The 24,794-nt window shown below is 45.7% G+C and overlaps 3 protein-coding genes across 15 annotated transcripts in view; 2 read left to right on the top strand and 1 right to left on the bottom strand.

Annotated features, from left to right (window-relative positions):
* Positions 1-200: 200 nt before the first annotated feature.
* LOC115398764 (heat shock 70 kDa protein 12A-like) lies at positions 201-6,299 on the top strand. Its single transcript, XM_030105696.1, has 4 exons — positions 201-569; positions 2,946-3,167; positions 4,241-4,412; positions 4,676-6,299. Exons 1-4 carry the CDS (start codon positions 288-290, stop codon positions 5,704-5,706), a joined length of 1,707 nt encoding a protein of 568 aa, XP_029961556.1. The 5' UTR covers positions 201-287; the 3' UTR covers positions 5,707-6,299.
* A 1,802-nt stretch (positions 6,300-8,101) lies between these two features.
* Positions 8,102-14,536, bottom strand: LOC115397991 (heat shock 70 kDa protein 12A-like). Its single transcript, XM_030104579.1, has 4 exons — positions 14,108-14,536; positions 11,760-11,981; positions 10,868-11,039; positions 8,102-10,606 (listed from the first exon to the last, which is right to left on the bottom strand). The coding sequence occupies exons 1-4, from the start codon at positions 14,387-14,389 to the stop codon at positions 9,576-9,578; spliced, it is 1,707 nt and encodes a 568-aa protein (XP_029960439.1). The 5' UTR covers positions 14,390-14,536; the 3' UTR covers positions 8,102-9,575.
* LOC115397992 (trichohyalin-like) overlaps positions 14,359-24,794 on the top strand; it is a 27,323-nt gene continuing 16,887 nt past the window's right edge. For 5 of the 13 annotated variants that reach the window (XM_030104584.1, XM_030104588.1, XM_030104587.1 and 2 more), the window contains exons 1-8: positions 14,359-14,719; positions 18,886-18,929; positions 19,342-19,383; positions 19,502-19,531; positions 19,721-19,768; positions 20,035-20,082; positions 20,170-20,217; positions 20,696-20,728. In XM_030104584.1, coding sequence (XP_029960444.1) covers positions 18,895-18,929; positions 19,342-19,383; positions 19,502-19,531; positions 19,721-19,768; positions 20,035-20,082; positions 20,170-20,217; positions 20,696-20,728 — 284 coding nt within the window. In that variant the 5' untranslated portion in view covers positions 14,359-14,719; positions 18,886-18,894. The remainder of the gene's footprint in view (positions 14,720-18,885; positions 18,930-19,341; positions 19,384-19,501; positions 19,532-19,720; positions 19,769-20,034; positions 20,083-20,169; positions 20,218-20,695; positions 20,729-24,794) is intronic. The other 8 variants (XM_030104581.1, XM_030104583.1, XM_030104582.1 and 5 more) reach the window with 8 other exon arrangements.

Genomic DNA, 24,794 nt, shown 5'->3' with positions numbered 1-24,794 from the left:
CAGTAGCTCATTCTATTGTACCTGTAACTTTCCTCATCACGTAAACATAGTAGTTATACATACATATAAACACGTACATGTGCGTTTTTGCGCACAGCGCTGCGTCCTAGTTCCACCATGAGCGACTCCTCCTCCTCCTCCTCCTCCTCCTCCTCCTCCTCCTCCTCCTCCTCCTCCTGTCATTCTGTCAGAACGTGCACTGTGGTTGCAGCTGGAGTTCAGCTCTTTCTCTCTCCCTCTGCAGACTGTGACTGTCCGGTACTCCCGGTTCTCGTCCTGCTTCCACCATGAGCGACTCCTTCATCGTCGCCATCGACTTCGGCACCTCGTACAGCGGGTTCGCCTTCAGCATGACGTCCCGAGAGGAGGACATCGACCCCTACCTGCCCCCCTGGGGGGAAGAGGTCGGCTTGGAGACCCCCAAAACCCCCACCTGCATCCTGTTTGATGAGCACCAGCAGTTTGTCAGCTTTGGTTATGAAGCCAAAGTGTCGTACGTCAAAATGCGCGGAGACGACGCGCGAAAAAAGTTCTTCTTTGAATGCTTCAAGATGTCTCTCTATGGAAAAGTGAGTGATCTTTTCATCAACTCTCATACTGACAGTATTACTGATATGATCGTCCTTGTATTCCCTCCTTGCTGCCTTCCAGTGAACACTGAGTTTCCAGAAACGTTTTCTCGGTGGTGTTACTTTCTGTTTCTGTTCTCCCTGAGGGCTCACATTCCTGACTGTCAGCAGCCTGCCGGTTCAAACCAGTGAACTCACAGCCCCTGAAGCCATCAGTGCTTTGAGTATTGAAGTAAATACAAAGTCAGTCCAGTGTTTTTATTGATATCGGGACAACAGTAACTTTACAGTGTGTTGAGCAGCCCTTCATTCTCGCTCAGTGAAGATAAAGAACACCCGGTTCCTCGACTGACCTAAATAATCCCAAACAGGTTCCTCAAAGACCGCAGCCATCCAACCAGACAGAGATCTTCCCATTTAGTCACATACCAGCATGAAGTGTCAACTGTCACACACACACACACACACACACACACACACACATTCTGAAGAGCATTGGAAGTAAGATTTAGAATTTCTTAAATTCTTTGTCTTTTTCCAATTCTTGAAATGGTGTAAAGTGAAAAAAAAAAAATCAGACAAGTGATTGTCAAAATCATCACTTTCCAAAGTAGTTCAAGATAAATGACATGAGTTGAGCTGGAAAGAGTCACATCCAAAGGTAGATCATTGACCGGTGTTCTGTTCACTTATCAAGAAGGTCGGGTCTTACAGGGCAACTTCGGTTTTTTGACATCTGGACCTTATTTCGAGGTGTGTGCATGCTCATGTACTCACTCAGACAAACATTGTGCAGCACGGAGTCCTTCAGAAGTTGTTTAGATCCAACCGATTCAGCCGCACTTAGCGGGGGCCACGGCAAGGGAGCTTCAGCGCGAGACATAATCTCTGCAAAGTCGATCATTTCGGCTGTATTTTTTCATCCATCGCCAGTGTTATCACAAAGTCAGCTCGTCTACCGTACAGCCTGGGTGCACCGGCTGCAGCGCGGCTGTTGGGTCTCTGCCCTTGCCGGGAGGACCCGGAGGTCTCCAAGCCGGCCCGCGCGCACCGTGGCCCGCGCGCACCGCGGCCAGGCCGGCCTGGAGACCTCTGGAGACTCCGTGGAGCAAGCTCCGGGCCGTTTACCCACCTCGGCCCCAACTCGGACCAACTCGGCCCTGAAAGTCAGACACCTGTGCGACGTGACAGCCGAGGCCCAGCCAAAGTGCCTCTCTGCTGGGGAGAGGAGCTCCGCGACGTTCCCATCCGAGCTAATCAAAAAAACGAAGTTGCCCTTTAAAGAGTCACACTCACAAGTGTTTTATCTCAAACCAAACATTTGAAACTTGCTGCTCATAGTGAGAACTGACCATTTCTGCTGTGTAGATGATATTTGATATTGATGGCAGGGAGTTTCTGTTGCTGAAAGATGTTACATGACTGTGACCTACAAAGATTAAAATGCTGTCTGAAAACAAGTGGGACCACATGGCTGAGAGAACAGCAGCCAGACCAGAGTTTCACCATAAAGATAAAGACTCACACTGATGTGTGGCCACAGAACTACACACAACCGCCATAGCACAACGTCCCCTCAGGACCGGAGAGTCCACTTCCTGTCTGCTCAGGCTCACTGACCCCGGTCAGAACCAGGCAGGAACCTGAGGCCGGACGTTACCAGACTCCAACCGCTGCACCTGCTGGAGTGAGGCTCCTCACTCTCAACACTCCACTGCTCCTCTTCTGTGCCGCCACAGTCAGTCAACAATCTGAGGAGTGACGATCCAACAACTGATCCAATGAGCCACTTATGGGCCTGATCAGGAATGTTCTTTACTCACAGTTTCAAAAACTACAATAAGAATAATCAATCATTTGTCACTGCTGGAATTCATTTGTCGAACAAAACCTTCCCAGAAACAGCAGAGTGTCACTGTGATCTGGTGTTACAGACAGAACCTTCACCCCTGATTTATACACACCTGTCACAGGTGCAGCTGACCACCAGTCAGGGTTTTAGCGCCACCTAGTGCTCAGTATTTACTCCACTTATTAAAACTTTCTTGGTCCTGAAAGATAGTGAAATCCAAAGAGTGCTTGATGAAAATGTGACTTCAACTTTGAGGACCTCATCCTGAAACACCTCACATCCTCCAGAAACAACGTGAGACTCTCACGGTTTCATGTGAATGTTTAAAAGAGTCAAGAGATGCACTGACAGGAGAAATACACATGTTGAGCTCCATCATCCAAACCCTGGGAGCTCTTCTTCCCACGTCTTTGTGCTGTTGAAGAACTTCCTAGTCAGTGATGCATATTAAAAACAGGAGTAGCTGTTCTTCTAGTTCCAGTCAATGCCTTGCAGATACTCATGATGATCTCGATCCTCACCAGAAACTCAGCAGTGATCTGACCATCAGAGCCGCCAATGGGAAGTGGATGAAGGCCCTGAAGGTGTTCACCGAGGCTCTGAGATACCTGAAGGACAGCGCCCTGAGAACCATCAACAACACGTCTGGGAGGAAGTTCATTGCCTCCGACTTCAACTGGGTGCTGACTGTACCTGCCATCTGGGATCCTTCAGCAAAGCAGTTCATGAGGAAAGCTGCCACTCAGGTAACAGAGATTGTGGATGAATGAATGGATGGATGGATGGATGGATAGATGAATGGATGGAACAGAGACCACAGCACTGGTGTCCTCTCCTGAAAATCCGTTTTCTTCGGTGTGTCAGTGGATTCAGAACCAGGTTTTGGTTTTCCAGGTGAAAAGAACTGTGAATGTGGTTTATCAGTGTCAAATAGGGACTGGACTGATCCTGATCCCAGTGTCAGGCATCGGCTCCTATAACAGCGGGGGTCAGCTGGAGCTGGCTCTGCTCTGCACTGCTCTGCTGGGGGTGGCCTCCCATCCCATCCGGCTTTGGGCTCAGTCCTGGTTTGCTCGAATCGTGAGCTCAAGACCCCGGCGGGTCTCGGCCCGGTGTCCCTTCTTCTCCTGCTGGGTGGGGTCTTCTCCGGGCCCACTGTCTCAGGACTCCTTGGGTCTGATGGGCTGCAGGGCACCTGGGCTGGCTGGGTGGGGCTGTCAGGGCCTGCTGCCCCCGGGTGCTGGGGATACTGGGGGTGTTGCTGTGAGCCTCCTCACATCTGGTTTCAACCAGAACCGGGTGGTGGTGAACCTCCCTCTCACTGTCACTCTCACCCAGCCCCTCCGGCAGCCTGCAGCAGGAGCAGAATCCCAACGTCTTCCTGTTGCAAGAACAAAAACTCTTCTGACACTGAAAGACTCTCAGTCATAGATTATTGTTCACCTCAGCTGCCAAACAGCACCAGGGACAAAACGTAGCGTCTGTGTTTGTAATGGATACACAGTGGTGTGTGTGTACTGTGAACACAGGAGGTGGTTTGCAGCAACACTGCCTTCACATGGTGTCTATGGAGTACGAATTAAGCTATATAGCTTTTAATTGACGTACTCAGTATCATAGAGTAGCTAAAGGTTAGCACTGTACCTGTTTCTGTCCTCTGAAAAGTGGAAACCTGAAGTTAGCAAACTGCTCTTTCTTCAGTAGACAAGCTTCCTTGCTGGTCTGTTTCACCAACAGATCTTACGATTTCCACACATTTTGACACAGGAGTTGTTTCTGTGTTGTAAAGCGTTCACCGATACTGTTCTTCCAATTCCAGGCTGGTATTGTGACTAAAGGAAACGAAACTAAGCTGATAATTGCCCTGGAACCAGAGGCAGCCTCCATCTGGTGCAAGAAGCTCCCAGCTGACGGTTTCACAGCACGGAGCCAAGGAGACAACACACTGGAGCAGTCTCCAGGGACACAATACATTGTCGTGGACTGTGGAGGTAACATTTGGCATTTTTTATAATTAATGAGAGATTTTGGATCCAAACAGCTCCTTAAAACCACTTCTGATCATCATGGATCAATCAATCCAGTATCGACTCAGACTGGCTCACCTCTAAATGTAAGGATTGGACTTTGGGTTGGCTCACCCATCACTATGAGCACTGTTCGTGAGAAAATAAGTATTTCGTGTTTATCAGTCCATTGACTGAGATGGAGGCCACATCAGGACAACTGGACTTCAGCGCTGTTTCTGTTGCAGGTGGAACTGTGGACATCACTGTCCATGAGGTCCTGGATGGAGGAGACTTGAAGGAGCTGCACAAAGCCTCGGGGAACAACATGGGCGGACAAACTGTGGACCAGAAGTTCAAAGAACTGCTGAAAACAATCTTCTGTGATGGTGTGTGGGAAGAATATGAAAGGCAGTACCCCAGTGAGGTTCAGAAAATGATGTACGACTTCACTCTGTTCAAAAAGAAAGACCAGGAGGTGGAGATCAGCTGTCCTTACAATCTGGGAAAATTAGCGCAGGAAGTGAAGGATGTGGAAGCCTTCTTTCAAACGGTGAGCGGTGCTTCCTGGAATGAGGGCTCCATCCAAATCTCTCGAGAGAAACTGAGGTCTTTCTTTAAAGAGAGTCTGAATGGCATCACTGCCAGTGTGAGAGAAATGTTGAAGAAAGACCTCAACATCGAGTATCTTCTGTTAGTCGGGGGCTACGCCGAGAGTCAGATTCTGCAGCAGCACATCATCAGTCAGTTCTCTGGTCAGTGTAAAGTTCTGTGTCCTTTCAGAGCCCAAGAGGCCATTGTGAAGGGAGCAGTGCTGTTTGGGAGAACCCCGGAGGTGGTGGCATCTCGCCAGAGTGCTTTCACTTACGGGCTTCATATCAGTAATCGTTTCGATGCGTCCAAGCACAGAGCAGACAAGAAATATACAAACAAAGATGGCGATTGGTGTGATGGTATCTTCATGAAGCTGGTGGCCATTAATGAGAACGTGGCCTGGGACGACACTAGAGAACATACCTTAACTCCAACAAGGTCTGATCAGACCTTTATGAACTTTCCATTTTACTGCACAGAGAAAGAAAGTCCGTTCTACATTGACGAAGAAGGGGTGGAGAAAATAGGTTCATTTAAGGTCAATATGCCCGACACGAGACTCGGCATGAAGCGTGAAGTCAAACTGAAGCTCAAGTTTGGCTTCACAGAAGTGCTGGCCACAGCCACAGATGTAGAATCCGGTTCAACAGAGTCAATTGAACTTGATTTCATGAGGAAGTTGTGAAGTTACCAAACTGTAGAAAAGTGCATCAATCCATCAATTCACCAGCACGAAGCTGCAGAGGCCAGTCAGAGGTCCACTTATTCAGAGTGTGGACAGAGTCAGTGACTGGGTTAAAATCTGTTTAAGAGTCTTTCAGCTGGTTTCTCAAAAGTCGGTGAAATATAAAATGAAGCTAGTCTATAAATTTTGGAATAATAAAAGTGAGTCTTTCACAGTTAATCTGTTTGGTGTTGGTGAAGGATGTAGAGATTATGGCGACGCTCCAGTGAATCCCATTGGTGGTATCACATGCTTTTGTGGTATTTGTCTTCACTGTTGCAGCGCCTTGTAAATTATAGATGGTCCCTTATCACTGCAGCACTACCGGCTCCTCATCGAAATCTATGTTGCTTCTGCTGTGTGACAGACAGATGCTTGTTCAGGTTCAGGTAGGCTGCATCATCTGCAGACCTGTTGGCTCGGTAGTTAAAGTGGAGGCAGTCCAGGTGTGTGTCAGTAATGTGACTGCATTTGTCCAATAATGTTCTACTCTCATGTATTTTTTCCATATCAAAATGTTTCTTATTTATTTTGCTCACAAAAAAATAAATAAAATATATTTTCAGTGTTTCGGTTCCATTTTTTTATTTTTTTTTATTTTATCGTTAAACAAAAACAAATTCACACCTGCTGCATCTGTCGTGACTGACTGACGAGATACTGATCATCACAGAGCTCATAGAGTCACGGGCTCCGTTTACATGGGTCCCTCAGACCGGTATGGCTCACACTGCACAATTACTAACAAGAGCGTGACAATTAACGGTACTCTTTTTATTGTGTAATGTCTTTTGCGTTGTAGGATGCTATTGGCTGCTGGTTTGCCTTTATGTTTGCTTGCGACAGACCGCCGACTGCCAGGCAAGCAGGCCCGTGGCGGATCGTTACGGATCGTTACCAGGCAGCGAATCACAGAGCTGCTTAATCGCTATTTGAGCGATTCTAATTATAATCATCAATTCAAGAATTATCAAGCAGATAAAAACAGGAGCTGAAAACTGCTGCTAAAGATCAGAACCCACTTCAGCCTGGGCCATGTAGACCAGGGTTGAGCATGGATCACTTCATTTGGTGTCAATGAATACAGATCGCTCAATGCGACTGTTTTCAGTCAGCTTGAATAAAACGCCCTTGGAATCTGGGCCAATGTGACACTCTGGTGAGGGTGCAGATGGAGACCGACAGGTAAACAGAGCTTTGCTTTACAACTCAGCGTGTGATTCCTTGTCAATTCCTTGAGGCAAGGCTTTATATAATATTTTCATGTCACAAGACATGAATGAGGGGCTGTGTGGTCCTGCAATAAGTGTTAGCAAGGGTGTTGCCCATAGATGGCTGAGTAGCCTCAGTTAATCAGTTACATCACTAAATAGCTAGCTGAAGCTAGCGTAAAGCTCCACCTGGATGTCTTATTCAAGGTAGATTAAGAACATTACATGGTACCAGGAGAAGAAGCAACACAATATGGATGCAGTAAAACTGCCAGCTCCTATAAAACTGACTGGAAATGTGGACGCCAGTTGGAGGTCTTTCAAACAGCGCCTTCTGTCAATCAATCAATCAATTTATTTTTGTATAGCCCAGTATCACAACAACAGTTGCCTCAGAGGGCTTCAAGATGTTACATTGGTCAGTAAAAATAAGAACAGTGAATAAGCATAATGTTAATATGTCAAATTCACAGTAACGAGACAAAACAAGCAACCACCGCCTTAGACCCTCACATCCGGCAAGAAAAAACTCCAAAAACCCAGTGGGAAAAGAAGAAATCTTGGGGAGAACCACAGTATGGAGGGATCCCACTCCCAGGGACGGACAGCTTTGGCAACAGCTAGCATGAGACAATAAGAAGTAAAGCCTAGGACTAGGGATAACTGGCTTGTGGCGGCCAAGCGTTCATAGCGACGTCACTTTTTGATCCTTCGATGTCGGCTCTTCCTATCATTGTGAAGCAGAATTCACCAAGCGTTGGATTGTTCACCCACTAATAGGGAACGTGAGCTGGGATTAGACCGTCGTGAGACAGGTTAGTTTTACCCAACTGATGGTGTGTTGTTGCAATAGTAATCCTGTTCTGCTGTCAAGGCTGTCAGAGTGAATTGAATTGCAGAAGAAAGAAAAGTCCTCAGATGGAGATCCTTGGGGATATCCTGAGAGAGAGACAGAGAGAGTGAGAGAGAGGGAGAGAGGCTACAGGAGCGAGAGAGTTCATGGACTACAAGACGATTAACAACGGTTAATGACATGTAGCAGTGGAGTGGAGTGCATGTGTAGCATGTGGAGTGAGAAAGGAGAGAAGATGGTCTCCCAAACTGAAACTGGTTCCACATGGCAGGAGCCTGACATCAATCAATCAAACAATCAATCAAACTTTATTTGTACAGCACTTTTCATGTACAAAAAAAACAAAAAAACAACAACACGATGTGTTTCATAGCATTTAAACCAGAGAACAAAAAAAAGGGAAGCCCATCCCCGATCATCAATGTATATCACAATAAAAACACATAATACAGTGAAACACACACACACACACACACACACACACACACAAACACACACACACACACACACACACACACACACACACACCACACACACACACACACACACACACAAAACACTGAGAACAGGGAGACATGGCATGGCACTAAAGACAAACCATTGGGGCTGTCCACAGTCGTAGACCAGGACTGTTGAGGTGCCGGCACCCTGGCCCCACCCCCAATCCCACCAGACAGGGGGACTCCCACACCAATATTAAAGAAACAAATGACATGAAATATGTGTCTTCTCATGTGAGCCACACACATTGTTACGGTGGCTTTTCTAGGTCCTGTGGAAAAACATGAAAGTGCAGTTGGAGAAAACAACAACCATTGCTCGTAGGGACGGGTTCAAGACAGGTGGGGGACCAACAGTTTGACAAGAGATGGATGACCTTGGACACTTGTAATGTGGGATGACTGAAAGCCAGCAACAGCTGGAAGGCATCCCAGATGATGGTCATCTGGACAGTTCAAGTAGGAAAACACTCCAACATTCACTTCTTTTAGTGGATCTATTATTGTTCCCAGTAGGTGACATAAGCTAAATAATATCATCTTTTGCACTCTGATTTAAATTACGGCCATGGCCTCAACTCTTCAAATCAAAATTTATGAAGCAATGCACCATCTCCATCTCTTCTCTTGTTGTAATCCATTTTCACCATACAGTGTGAAGCAAACAGGCTTTAATCTGAAGTTAAACCAGGTTTAATGTAAATCTTGACTAAGACCTGGAACAGCTCTCGGCTCCCTTCAAGAAAGGACATGACTGAACTGAAAACTAGGACAAGTCTCAGACTATTTTAATCGATGTCAGACAAAAGGAACAGATTGTAAAGGGGTTCAACAAAGACAATGGATTTCAGATTTAGCTTTTTACTTACGACGGTTGGTGCAATGGTGAAAATATGGGTCTCTCAAGAAAAGGCTTGGGAATCACTGATGTTGGGAGATGATTTTGAAGAAGACATTGGCTCAGTTTAACAAAAATAATCTCTCCACAGCAGTCATAATTCTCCGTTATGGAGGATTTACTGAGGGCAACCACCAACACCAAAGAGATTACCTGCGCAAGATTCATTTTTATTACTCCAACATTTATAGACTAGCTTCATCTTATATTTCACCGACTTTTGAGAAACCAGCTGACAGACTCTTAAACAGATTTTAACCCAGTCACTGACTCTGTCCACACTCTGAATAAGTGGACCTCTGACTGACCTCTGTAGCTTCGTGCTGGTGAATTGATGGATTGATGCACTTTTCTACAGTTTGATAACTTCACAACTTCCTCATGAAATCAAGCTCGACTGATTCTGTCGAACCCGATTCTACATCTGTGGCTGTGGCCAGCACTTCTGTGAAGCCAAACTTGAGCTTCAGTTTGATTTCACGTTTCATGCCGAGTCTTGTGTCGGGCGAGCTAACCACGAATGAACCTATTTTCTCCACCCCATCCTCGTCCACGTAGAACGGACTTTCTTTCTCTGTGCAGTAAAACGCAAAGTCAATCGTTGAGTGATCAGACCCAGATGGAGTTAAGGTATGTTCTCTAGTGTCGTCCCAGGCCACGTTCTCGTTAATGGCCACCAGCTTCATGAAGATATCATGACACCACTCACCATCTTTGTTTGTATATTTCTTGTCTGCTCTGTGCTTGGACGCATCGAACCGGTTACCTACAGCAAGCCCGTAAGTGAAAGCACTCTGGCGAGATGCCACCACCTCCGGGGTTCTCCCAAACAGCACTGCTCCCTTCACGATGGCCTCTTGGGCTCTGAAAGGACACAGAACTTTACACTGACCAGAGAACTGACTGATGATGTGCTGCTGCAGAATCTGACTCTCGGCGTAGCCCCCGACTAACAGAAGATACTCGATGTTGAGGTCTTTCTTCAACATTTCTCTCACACTGGCAGTGATGCCATTCAGACTCTCTTTAAAGAAAGACCTCAGTTTCTCTCGAGAGATTTGGATGGAGCCCTCATTCCAGGAAGCACCGCTCACCGTTTGAAAGAAGGCTTCCACATCCTTCACTTCCTGAGCTAATTTTCCCAGATTATAAGGACAGCTGATCTCCACCTCCTGGTCTTTCTTTTTGAACAGAGTGAAGTCGTACATCATTTTCTGAACCTCACTGGGGTACTGCCTTTCATATTCTTCCCACACACCATCACAGAAGATTGTTTTCAGCAGTTCTTTGAACTTCTGGTCCACAGTTTGTCCGCCCATGTTGTTCCCCGAGGCTTTGTGCAGCTCCTTCAAGTCTCCTCCATCCAGGACCTCATGGACAGTGATGTCCACAGTTCCACCTGCAACAGAAACAGCGCTGAAGTCCAGTTGTCCTGATGTGGCCTCCATCTCAGTCAATGGGTTGAAAACACAAAAACTTATTTTCTCACGAACAGTGCTCATAGTGATGGGTGAGCCAACCCAAAGCCCAATCCTTACATTTAGAGGTGAGCCAATCTGAGTCAATACTGGACTGATTGATCCATGATGATCAGAAGTGGTTTTAAGGAGCTGTTTGGATCCAAAATCTCTCATTAATTATAAAAAAAGCCAAATGTTACCTCCACAGTCCACGACAATGTATTGTGTCCCTGGAGACTGCTCGAGTGTGTTGTCTCCTTGGCTCCGTGCTGTGAAACCGTCAGCTGGGAGCTTCTTGCACCAGATGGAGGCTGCCTCTGGTTCCAGTGCTATTATCAGCTTGGACTCATTTCCTTTGGTCACAATACCAGCCTGTGATTAGAAGAACAGTATCAGTGAACACTTCACAACCCAGACACAACTCCTACACCAAAATGTGTGGAAATCGTGAGATTTGTTGGTGAAACGGACCAGCAAGGAAACTTGTCAACTGAAGACAGAGCAGTTTGCTAACTTAAGGTTTCCACTTTTCAGAGGACAGAAACAGGTACCGTGCTAACTTTTAGCTAAGGTTAACTATTGAGCTATGAAACTTAATCCGTACTCCATCCGTACTGCATACATAAACGCCATGTGAAGGTGGTGTTGCTGCAAACTACCTCCTGTGTTCAGAGTACACCCACCACTGTGTATCGATTACACAGACATTACGTTTTGTCCCTGGTGCTGTTTGGCAGCTGAGGTGAACAATAATCTATGACTGAGAGTCTTTCAGTATCAGAACAGTTTTTGCCCCCAGCAGAGCAGTGCAGAGCAGAGCCAGCTCCAGCTGACCCCCCGCTGTTATAGGAGCCGATGCCTGACACTGGGATCAGGATCAGTCCAGCCCTATTTGACACTGATAAACCACATTCACAGTTCTTTTCACCTGGAAAATCAAAACCTCGTTCTGAATCCACTGACACACTGAAGAAAACAGATTTTCAGGAGAGGACACCAGTGCTGTGGTCTCTGTTCCATCCATTCATCTATCCATCCATCCATCCATCCATTCATTCATTCAGTCATTCATTCATCCACAGTCTCTGTTACCTGAGTGGCAGCTTTCCTCATGAACTGCTTTGCTGAAGGATCCCAGATGGCAGGTACAGTCAGCACCCAGTTGAAGTCGGAGGCAATGAACTTCCTCCCAGACGTGTTGTTGATGGTTTTCAGGGCGCTGTCCTTCAGGTATCTCAGAGCCTCGGTGAACACCTTCAGGGCCTTCATACACTTCCCATTGGCGGCTCTGATGGTCAGATCACTGCTGAGTTTCTGGTAAGGATTGAGATCATCATGAGTATCTGCAAGGCATTGACTGCAACTAGAAGAACAGCTACTTCTTTTTTTAATATGCATCACTGATCAGGAAGTTCTTCAACAGTACAAAGACGTGAGAAGAAGAGCTCCCAGGGTTTGGATGATGGAGCTCAACATGTGTATTTCTCCTGTCAGTGCATCTCTTGACTCTTTTAAACATTCACATGAAACCGTGAGAGTCTCACGTTGTTTCTGGAGGATGTGAGGTGTTTCAGGATGAGGTCCTCAAAGTTGAAGTCACATTTTCCTCATGCACTCTTTGGATTTCACCATCTTTCAGCACCAAGAAAGTTTTAATAAGTGGAGTAAATACTGAGCACTAGGTGGCGCTAAAACCCTGACTGGTGGTCAGCTGCACCTGTGACAGGTGTGTATAAATCAGGGGTGAAGGTTCTGACTGTAACACCAGATCACACTGACACTCTGCTGTTTCTGGGAAGGTTTTGTTCGATAAATGAATTCCGCAGTGACAAATGATTGATTGTTTTTCTTCTTATTGTAGTTTTTGAAACATGAGTAAAGAACATTCCTGATCACGGCCCATAAGTGGCTCATTGGATCGGTTGTTGGATCGTCACTCCTCAGATTGTTGACTGACTGTGGCGACACAGAAGAGGAGCAGTGGAGTGTTGAGAGTGAGGAGCCGCACTCCAGCAGGTGCAGCGGTTGGAGTCTGGTAACGTCCAGCCTCAGGTTCCTGCCTGGTTCTGACCGGGGTCAGTGAGCCTGAGCAGACAGGAAGTGGACTCTCCGGTCCTGAGGGGACGTTGTGTTGTGGCGGTTGTGTGTAGTTCTGTGGCCACACATCAGTGTGAGTCTTTATCTTTATGGTGAAACTCTGGTCTGGCTGCTGTTCTCTCAGCCATGTGGTCCCACTTGTTTTCAGACAGCATTTTAATCTTTGTAGGTCACAGTCATGTAACATCTTTCAGCAACAGAAACTCCCTGTCATCCACATCAAATATCATCTACACAGCAGAAACGGTCAGTTCTCACTATGAGCAGCAAGTTTCAAATGTTTGGTTTGAGATAAAACACTTGTGAGTGTGACTCTTTAAGAGCCGACCTTCTTGATAAGTGAACAGAACACCGGTCAATGATCTACCTTTGGATGTTACTCTTTCCAGCTCAACTTATGTCATTTATCTTGAACTACTTTGGAAAGTGATGATTTTAACTGATTTCTTATCTTTCTTGGTTTTTTTTTGACTTTACACCATTTCAGGAATTGTAAAAATGAGAAGAATGTAAGGAATACTAAATCTTACTTGCCATGCTTGTCAGTGTGTATGTGTGTGTGTGTGTGTGTGTGTGTGTGTGTGTGTGTGTGTGTGTGTGTGTGTGTGTGTGTGTGTGTCAGTTGACACTTCATGCTGGTATGTGACTAAATGGGAAGATCTCTGTCTGGTTGGATGGCTGCGGTCTTTGAGGAACCTGTTTGGGATTATTTAGGTCAGTAGAGGAACCGGGTGTTCTTTATCTTCACTGAGCGAGTATGAAGGGCTGCTCAACACACTGTAAAGTTACTGTTGTCCCGATATCAGCCTGCAATAAAAACAATGAACTGACTTTGTACTTACAGCAATACTCAAAGCACTGATGGCTTCTGGGGCTGTGAGTTCACTGGTTTGAACCCCGCTCTGGGCTGGTGGTATTGACGCACATCAGGTTCCACACTGCGATTGATTTTATTGTTCTTCCCTGTGCCCACAAGGGGGCGCAGGAACCCGTATAGTGAACCCTACTGTCCAGCTGATTGTGCCCACTGATCGCGCCCTGGGCGGTTGCCCACGTTGCCTTTATCAAAATACCGCCTGAGTTCATTGTTTCCAAAGAACATGTTATTAACATGTTAGTAACATGTTATTATAATGATGAGTAAAGACTGAGTGGCAGCAGGCTGCTGACAGTCAGGAATGTGAGCCCTCAAGGAGAACAGAAGCAGAACAGAAACAGAAAGTAACACCACCGAGAAAACTTTTCTGGAAACTCAGTCTTCACTGGAAGGCAGCAAGGAGGGAATACAAGACGATCATATCAGTAATACTGTCAGTATGAGAGTTGATGAAAAGATCACTCACTTTTCCATAGAGAGACATCTTGAAGCATTCAAAGAAGAACTTTTTTCGCGCGTCGTCTCCGCGCATTTTGACGTACGACACTTTGGCTTCATAACCAAAGCTGACAAACTGCTGGTGCTCATCAAACAGGATGCAGGTGGGGGTTTTGGGGGTCTCCAAGCCGACCTCTTCCCCCCAGGGGGGCAGGTAGGGGTCGATGTCCTCCTCTCGGGACGTCATGCTGAAGGCGAACCCGCTGTACGAGGTGCCGAAGTCGATGGCGACGATGAAGGAGTCGCTCATGGTGGAAGCAGGACGAGAACCGGGAGTACCGGACAGTCACAGTCTGCAGAGGGAGAGAGAAAGGGCTGAACTCCAGCTGCAACCACAGTGCACGTTCTGACAGAATGACAGGAGGAGGAGGAGGAGGAGTCGCCGCTCATGGTGGAACCAGGACGCAGCGCTGTGCGCAAAAACGCACCGGCGGTCACACTGAGTCAGGGTCAGTGGAGGAGGAGTTGATCCACACTCTGCTCTCTGCCACTCTGACAAGCCGCTGTCAGACACATTCAACACTCCCACCACCGAGGGGAAGGCTGCAGCCACCAAGTGCGTCGAGAGAAAGCACTGCAGGTACAGCAAATCTCTTACATCAACTGTCATTTCAGTTTTTCTACATTTTTAAAAATCAGCGCTCTTTCATGCTTTGCGCGTGTAGCCACCCTCAGCACAGTGACAAGGACGTGCAAATGTATTCTCAATTCTGCAGCTGAAAATCAAAGTGTGTCTAAACCTGCAGAGTTAATCTGTGGGATTACGCGCACGCGCAAGGAATGTAAAAAATTATCAGAGCAAAAAGAAAAAAATAGAGGTCAATATGGTCGCGTACGCAGTCTAATAATCCTGGAACGTTACTTGGTTGATTTTGATAATCCCCTCCCTGCTCATAGAAAGTGAAAGTAAGAAAGTTTCCACTGCCTGGGGGGGGGGGGGGGGGGGGGGGGCGGGGCAGTTCTCAGAAATCAGCCAGTCATGGGACTGCTGCCTATTTCCCTATTCAACTCACTGCAAGAACTGCTGTCAACACCCTTTTTTCAACCTCCAGTCCTCTTAGTAAAGAGAATACTTGTCACGCATGCGCACACGGGGGTGACTGCAGCGAGGTGCTGCACCTTAACAACACCTCAGTGGAGCATTGGTGTCCACACACACACACACACACACACACACACACACACACACACACACACACACACACAACCAGAGACACAAATTTAGATCAACTCCAGTGTATTGAATCCTGTGTTTGAGAATGAACTTATTGTTTTACAGCATATCAAGATAAAACAGCAGAAGCTGCTGGAATCAGTAGGCTACATAAAAAAAATCTGAAAATATGATTCATAGAAAGATTGTGGCTTCACTAAAAAGTGAAATTTTTATTCCTCCATTTTGAATTTGGCAGTTTATGTCTTTCCTTCCTCAATCAGCACGTTCAGTTTCCATTTCTGGGACCAGATTTAAAGACGTGCTTCTCCAAAAACTACCTGTCAGATATTACATCAGAGAGCTTTTCAAAGGATCACTCAGTCTTTTCACTTACAGCGTTAAATTCAAAGACCTTAACAGGAAGATTACTGTGATGATAACCAGACAAAATAATGAGTAAAAACATGACATTAATTACAACAATGAGGGAAAAAAACATGTGAAGGGAAATTAGGAGTGATCATTTTTTGAGTTTAAACTATCACAACTAATATTAAAACAAATATATAAACACAATAACATTATGAGTGAAATCTGAATATTTATATAGGAACTGCAAAACTGATCAACAACATATAGTCAAATACCTTATAGTCTGTAGAAAAATATATAAAAAAAAAACGTGCATTTTAATGATTTGAATGAATGAGCAGTGCTCATATTGTCACTTTTTTTTTTTTTTTTTTTTTTTTTTTTTTTTCTGTTCATATTGTCACTTTGTGCTTCGTCAGTTCACAGAGAACTTTCCAACAATCCACACATGACTGATAGATCTAGTATGAATGGTGAAGATTGGTTGTACATAGTCCTGACCGGGGTCAGTGAGCCTGAGCAGACAGGAAGTGGACTCTCCGGTCCTGAGGGGACGTTGTGTTGTAGGGGTTGTGTGTAGTTCTGTGGCCACACAGCAGTGTGAGTCTTTATCTTTATGGTGAAACTCTGGTCTGGCTGCTGTTCTCTCAGTAATGTGGTCCCACTTGTTTTCAGACAGCATTTTATTCTTTGTAGGTCAAAGTCATGCAACATTTTTCAGCAACAGAAACTCAAATGTCATGTTCTGCATTGTACTTGTGTTTTCAAAATGCTCCATTGTCATATGTAAACAAAGTCTGCGGGTCGTCTTGTCCAGTGGGAAATGACAGTTCTCAACTTGCTTAAAAGTTGTAAATGCATCGACGCCACTTTTTAAAAAGATGAGGACTCCCCTTTAGCTACTTACCAATACTTATTAATTTCAAAACAAATTATGCAGACTTAAAATACAGACTTTAATCATGTTTAGCATGTGGCATGGTTGGGGTGTGAGCCCTGAAAGTCTTTGGCATGTAGCAAAAGTCTAAACATGGACTCATTGTATTCCACATGTCTCCACTCACCTCTCCATTCAAATACAAGAGAGGATATCGGTGTTGTATCGGAGGTGAGGAGTGAATCCTGGACTCCCTGTCAGCGTCGGTTCTGCAGCTGCCACCTCAGGCGCCACTCACATGGATGCAAAACCCAAATCCCGGGCCACCTCCACTCCTGATGGGGGTGAGCAGGTGACCAGAGGCGGGGAGGATAACCATGGCTTGAAGCCTCTGAACCCAGCTGTCAAAGTTAAAGTTGCCAACTCTGTGTCCTTTCTGGATGAAGAGGATCATTCTCTGCCTGGGGGTCCAGGAACCTCCACATCCACCCAAGGCTCTGGTGGTGTTCCACCACCAGCCAATGCCGCAACCCACACCTGCTTATCGGAGCACTCCTGTGGATGGACGCACACAATCAGCCCACATCTGCACATCTGACATGGGCTTGACCTCCTCTGCTTTACGGACCAGATCGATCTGCACTGCCAGTCCCGAGCTTTACCCTGCACCACAATGGACCACTTCCACTTGCTCTACATGGACCACTGAGGATCCTGCTGCTGCCACGCCGCTGCACACTCTTCCCGTCAAAGCTGAGATGGATAAGTCCATGACTGCCACCACAAAGCCTTTCCTATTTGCCAGGGTTCTGGACTGGTTCCAGGCGATACCTGCTGTGGTGAGTCAACATCCTGATGCGGGGAACATTGTGTTCCAAGTCAAGATGAACAAGGTCATAACAACCTGCGTCCTTTTTATTCAACTGCAAGACTTGGGTTAGAGTTAGGGTTTTGGGTTGTCTATGTTTTTATCTACATCCCCTGTTGCTTTCTGGGAGAGACAATTTTTCAACAAAGACAGAATCCTGCCAGTCCACATGGTTCTGGAGTTCTGTCATCAGACATCTTTCATGAAGCATGCATGATGACACACCCACAGAGCACACCTGGGCTGGGCAATTCCCACTACTAACCATTCCAGTGTGTTGTCCTCACCTCCTGACCACCAGCCAATGGCCGCCACAGTCACCGCACTGTGAAGACCGAAGACCATTCAACAGCTCTGCTTCTCCACCCTTGGACACCAAAGCCAACGGATCTGCACATTGTTAAACACACTTGCCCTTTGACCAAACCACCTGAGAAAAACCAGTCATCATAACTTCCTGTGTCTTTCGGTGTTCCTGTGGTTCCTCCTGGACTGCGGTTGTGGTCTTCTCTTGGGTCTTCCTCTGGTTCCTCCTGGATCGGGGGTGTGGTCTCCTCTAGGGTCTTCTCTGGTTCCTCCTTGGACTGGGGGTGTGGTCTCCTCTGGTTCCTCCTGGACTGGGGGTGTGGTCTCCTCTAGGGTCTCCTCTGGTTCCTCCTGGACTGGGGGTGTGGTCTCCTCTAGGGTCTCCTCTGGTTCCTCCTGGACTGGGGGTGTGGTGTCCTCTGGTTCCTCCTATAATGGGGGTGTGGTCTCCTTTTTGATGGGACCTCCTGGGTTTAGCGAGGTGCAGGCCACAGGGGTGTTGCTGTGAGCCTCCCTACACCGAGTTTCGAACATCTCCATCTCCAGAGGTGGCGATGTTTTGCAGTTCAACAAGTAAGAGAAAAAAATAGTGAAGGAAACATTGTACCTCCTCTGGTCTTTTTTTTGTGTGCTTTTTTGTGCTTTTTTATTGCCCACAAGAAAGCAAAAAACACACAACAAGAAACAAATGAAAAACAATAATAATGAAAAAAACAAAAGACCATAATTATAATAACTAAACAATTACAATAACTAACAATTTAAAGGTAAAAATATAATAATAATAATAATAATAATAATAATAATAATAATAATAATAATAATATTGAAAATAAATAAAGTAAGAGAAAATGTACTTGTCACCCCCCCCCCCCCCCAAAAAAAAAAAGCAGGTACGTCTAGTTCTAATCTTACTAATACCACCATATTAGAAGATGTGAGGAGAGACATTGTGAAAGATTCAATGGATGTATTCATAATAAGTACATTTATTACACTGGTGAGGTTTTGATTTTGAAAGGGAGAACAAGTGATTTGTACTTTTTGGAATTAATGGCGAATTAAATCCCACATTTTAAATGGAAATAATCATTTGAACATTTGAAGAGGATCAGTCATTTTTGTTTTTGTTCAATATGATTTATGTGAACTAATGATTTGTTTCAGCAGTTCGAGATGGCCACTGATAAAAAGAACTCAAACACAACCAGGTAAAAAAATAAATAAAAAAATCATTTTCAAATCTCTGAATGTCTTTAAAGGTGCAATAATTAATAATATAATATTTTGTCACAAACCGTCACAAAATGCGACATGCATCGTGCGCATGTGGCATGCATGTGCATGGGTCACAGCACTGCCATAAAATACGGAATTTTGTGCTGCTTGTTTGGCAGCCTTGTTCCTCCTGGAACGACTCAGTTTGAAAGAAAAATACTTGGCCGAGACTTTGTTGATGGAGACGACAGATTGTTCAAAGAGAATATTTCTTTAGTGACAGGCGAAAAATATGAATGAGTTTAATTATTTTGATAGTAAATTTAAAAATTATTGCACCTTTAATGTCTTGAAAGAATTATGTTGACAGAAACGAGACGTAACGCCACATTTTTCCCTCCACAGCTCTGTTCCAGAAGCCGGAGGAGAAACAATAGTGAGATGCAGGTGAGTGGGTGAGGGAGTGAGTGAGTGGGGGGTGAGTGAATGAAAGAGTGAGTGGTGGTGGTGGTGGGAATTCTATATTCATGAGGAATCTGAGTGGATTTTCTGTGATTTTTCCAAGACACGCCATACAGATGGAGCAGCAGCTGAGGTAATGGCCTTAAACAATCACCAAGGTTTGATGCTGCTGACGTGTGGATCTGGAACTGGACTTATTGTGGCCTCTGATTTGTGGTCATCTGTATCAAAATATCTGTTAAAGGAAGAAATGGATTTGTAGATCATTTAGAGGTTACTTTTATCAGTGTTCAGGTCTTGACACCACATATTTTCCCCACAGATCTGTTCTGGACAAAAAAGAGGAAGAACTGAGAGCAGCCCGCCATGAGTACGTCAATTTCCTGTTCCAGAGTTAAACTAGCTTTTGTGTTCACAGTGCGGTGTCTGTGTGTGATCTCTCTCAATTTACTGGTGAATTTTCTGTGATGGGATTTTGAGTGTTGAGGCTGGGCATGATCAATCTGACTGAGCATTTAGCAGTAATCCATCCAGTGTCTCAGATTTAGAATTTCACAGAAGAGAATGTGTGGTTCAGCTTTTCAGTGATTGAACTCATCTAACGAGAATAATCGTTGTGTGTTTTGTCCCACACAGAGTGAGCGAGATGAAACGGCATTATGAAGATCAAATTGGAAAATTAAGGTAAATATTTTTTAGATTTTTGCAGAGAAATGTTTCCTGGATTGTCCCATGTTTCCTTCTCATGCTCAGATGTTTTTCCTTTGACAGCTCTACTCTGCATCAAAAACAGCAAGAAATGCAGACAATCACAGAGAGGTACTGTACAGGAAATGACTGAAACCACGCAATCCCATGGCTTCTCTGAATATTCCCAAGAAGAGCACCGGGACGAGCTAAAAGCTGCCATGACTTGTTGAAGTTATAGTGATTCATCAGAGATTCATGGAGGTGGCCATTATGAACAATGTCATAATCTCCCATGATTCTCGGTTTACCTTGGTTGTTATTTTGGAATGTTCAGGTGCCTATTCATCACTGTGATTAATTTATTTTAACACATTTATTACAAAAAAAAACATTTGCACTGCTTTGACCTGAAACAACAGAACATGTTCAACATTTACTTGACGTTAAATGATAAAAAAGATAAAAGTAAAAATCGCATCTCGCCGCTCTTCAATGAAGAGAGATTCTTAACTTAAAACTTAAATTCCACTGGACTTTCTGATTTTAACCAATGAAGCTGTGATCTCTTGTTATCACCACTAACATTTCTTTGATGCTTTTCCAACAGACGTCAGGGGAATGAGCAGCAGTTCCAGGCAAGGTAAAAGTTTTTCACATTTAAAATTTTCTCTTTCCAGTTTGCATCCAGTCAAGTTTATTTTTACATTGAATAAAATCTGTGAAGTCCTGCAGGACAGCAGGATCCTCTCATGCATGATGGACTAAATGCAACAGAATACACGTTAAGTTATTGCAGGGGGGAAAGGTACTGGTGTACACTGGTTGTGGCTGTGAGCAGACAAAACATGCAAATCTGTTCCCGCCGAACTTGTCTGTGCTGCAGTCACACTTCAGCCTGCTTTCACAGCCCTGGGTTTGTTCCGACAACAACAAAAATACAAGTATGAACACACTTTCTGGTGGAAACACAAAATCATCGTTGCATTTTGGGCGTCTGTTTACATGACAACAGTGATGAAAATGCTGCTTTCTGGAAAGTTCTTCAAGATGGAACTTTTTGAAAATGTTCTGACTCCTTCTACATGTAAAGGGACAAAAAACAACACCGAATATTATCTGTGTTTCTGAGAATGACCTTATTGTTTTACAGGATATCAAGATAAAACAGCAGAATTTGCTGGATTCAGTTAATGAATTAATCTGAAATTTTGACTAATTGAAAGATTGTGGCCTCACAATAAAATCAAATTATTTATTCCTCCACTGGGAATTTAGCAGTTTACGTCTTTCCTTTCTTCAGTCAGCACTTTCATTTTCCATTCCTGGGACGAGATTCAAAGACATGCTTCTCCAAAAACTACCTGTCAGATATTGCATCAGAGAGCTTTTCAAAGGATCACTCAGTCTTTTTACTTACAACATTAAATTTAATGAGCTTCACAGGAATATTACTGTTATGACAACCAGACAAAGTAATGAAGTAAAAACATGACATTAATCACAACAATGGGGGAAAAAAAACATCTGGAGGGAAATTAGGAGTGATCATTATATTGAGTTTAAACTATAACACATATCATTACGACAAGAAGGTAAACAGAATAAGATCAAGAATGAAATCTGAATATTTATATAGGAACTGCAAAACTGATCAACAACATATAGTCACTGTCAATAAACACCTTATTGTCTGTAGAAAAATATTTAAAAAACATGCATTTTAATGATTCGAATGAATGAGCAGTGCTCATATTGTCACTTTGTGCTTCGTCAGTTCACAGAGAACTGTCCAACAATCCACACATGACTGATAGATCTAGTGTGAATGGTGAAGATTGGTCGTACTTGGTCCTGACTGGGGTCAGTGAGCCTGAGCAGACAGGAAGTGAACTCTTCGCAATGAAGCATCCAGCCTTCATATACATATCTCTGGCTTAAGCCAGGTTTACACTTGCACGACTTTTTGCCACGATGTTGTCGTGGCAAGGCGTGCCAATCTGGAGTAACGAACCGGCAGACTCCCGCACTGTTCACGACTAGTTCACGCACAGTTCATGACCAGTTCACGGACAGTTGGCGCACAGTTCACGGACAATTCACGAATGCGCCCATCAGTGTCGCGAACTGACACGATGCATTCACGGCAAATTCACGCATAGTTTGCGCATAGTTTACGAGCTTTCCGCACCGGCACGACGTGGTTGCGCGCGCAATTACGCGTAAAAAGGGGGCTTCCCCAACCCCGGGTCATTTTTGGATTTGCTGTGGAACAGACAACATGCTGAATGCCAGAGACACCATCACTGCGGAGAAGAGAAGATCCTGTACCTGCAGCTGCTCTGTGTTGAAGAGCAGCAGAAAAGGTGCTGCCTAGGGCTCCGAGCTGAAGGGGGCCCCGACGGACGGCTGACATCAGTCAATTTCAATGACAAATTCAAGGAGCTACACTTGATGCTGCAACGACAGTGGGTCGAAAATCCCCCGCATGGGGCCCTTTTCCGGGTACTCGCCGGTGGCCACGACTGGCACGCATTCTCCCGCATTGTCCCGACGCGTTCACAAGGAATTCACGGACAGTTGGCGCATAGTTCAAGGCCGGTTCGCAATATCTTGTCGTGACCAAAATTTTGAACATTTCAAAATTCTCGTCCCGACATGGCACGCAGTCCCGACGGGTTTATGCACACTTCACACCACTTTACGAGTGGTTTGCGACCGTTTGCGACTCGATTCGTGGCAATGCGTGCCACAGAATCGTGCAAGTGTAAACCTGGCTTTACACACGTCGCCCTCGCGGCGCACAGCGCACATGTGACAAACCCGCGCACAATGATGCCGGTTACATCACAGTAGTAACATCACAGTAGTGATATACAAGGGAGTGAGTGAGTAAGTGAGTCAAGGCCTATTCATACTCCACAAGAACAAAGTTCGGCTCGGATGCGGGTCTGGGAGGAGGTCGGGGAGGCCATGGAGGAGGATTACCGGTCGGCCTCGAAGAAATTCTGGCAAACCCTCTGGCACCTCTGGAGGGGACTGAGGTCTCAGAGGTGGACTCGTCCATCACCCAAGTTGAAGTCACCGAGGTGGTTGTAAGCTCCTCGGTGGCAAGGCACCGGGGTGGATGAGATTCGCCCTGAGTACCTTAAGTCTCTGGATGTGCAGGGACTGTCTTGGTTGACACGTCTCTGTAACATCGCGTGGCGGTCGGGGACGGTGCCTCTGGATTGGTAGACTGGGGTGGTGGTCCCCCTTTTTAAAAAGTGGGACCGGAGGGTGTGCTCCAACTATAGAGGGATCACACTCCTCAGCCTCCCTGGGAAAGTCTATTCCAGGGTACTGGAGTGGAGGATTCGACCGATAGTCGAACCTCGGATCCAGGAGGAACAATGAAGGTTTCGTCCTAGTCGCAGAACACTGGACCAGCTCTATACCCTCCATAGGGTGCTCAAGGGTTTGTGGGAGTTTGCCCAGCCAGTCCACATGTGTTTTGTGGATTTGGAGAAGGCGTTTGACCGCGTCCCTCGTGGTGTCTTGTGGGGGGTGCGAACGGGAATACGGAGTCCGGGGCCCCTTGTTAAAGGTGCATTAAGGAGTTTGCACGTTTCATGTGAAACAACGGCCCCTGCAGGCCTTGGGCGTAACTGCAGCTTAATGAAACGCTCGTGTCTGTGGCTTGCGTCCATGTATGTGCACGGAAGAGGGGAACTCCTTCCTCACTCTTAGTAGCGCTCCAGAAAAATTTACGTTTCCTTCGCCTGCGTGGGGTCTGTGCTGGAGTTGTGGCAGTGCTAGAAGCCGGTCTTTTCTAATACTGCGCAGTTGTTGCTCGCTAAGCATCTGGCGAAGGAGTAATGGCGAACAAAATGAAACCTAGCAAGTCAGGCCAGTGGGAGCGCGCATCATGTCACATCGTCTCAAATTCTCCCAGTGCTGGCAACCGCTGTTAGCGGTACTTGCAATGAATATATCAGGGCACATTCTACACATCATTGAATGTTCGTAACATATTTATGGTGGAAAATAAGTATTTTTAAAGTTGAAAAACTCCTTAGTGCACCTTTAAGGGCCGGCCAGTTTCTGTATGACCGGAGTAGGAGTCTGGTCCGCATTGCCGGCAGTAAGTCGGACCTGTTCCCGGTGCATGTCCGGCAGGGCTGCCCTTTGTCACCGGTTCTGTTTATAATCTTTATGAACAGAATTTCTAGGTGCAGCCAGGGGCAGCAGGTGGTCCTTTTTGGGGACCACAGGATTTCATCTCTGCTTTTTGCAGATGATGTTGTCCTGTTGGCTTTATCGAACCCAGACCTGCAGCATGCACTGGGGCGGTTCGCAGCCCAGTGTGAAGCGACAAGGATGAGGATCAGCACCTCCATGGTTCTCGATCGGAAGAAGGTGGCTTGCCCTCTCCAGGTTGGTGGAGAGACTCTGGCCCAAGTGGAGGAGTTTAAGTATCTTGGGGTCTTGTTCATGAGTGGGGGACGGATGGAGCGTGAGATTGACAGAGGGATCGCTGCAGCGTCTGCAGTGATGCAGTCATTGTATGGGTCCGTTTTTGGTGAAGTGGGAGCTGAAAGGAGAAGCTCTGGATTTACCAGTCAATCTACATTCCCACCCTCACCTATGGTCATGAGCTTTGTGTCATGACTGAAAGGACAAGATCCCGGATACAAGCGGCTGAAATGATCTTCCTCCGTAGGGTGGCT

The sequence above is a fragment of the Salarias fasciatus genome, chromosome 12 (genome assembly GCF_902148845.1).
Source record: "Salarias fasciatus chromosome 12, fSalaFa1.1, whole genome shotgun sequence".
NCBI classification, from domain to species: Eukaryota; Metazoa; Chordata; class Actinopteri; order Blenniiformes; family Blenniidae; genus Salarias; species Salarias fasciatus.
This window is presented reverse-complemented; position numbering and strand designations above follow the sequence as displayed.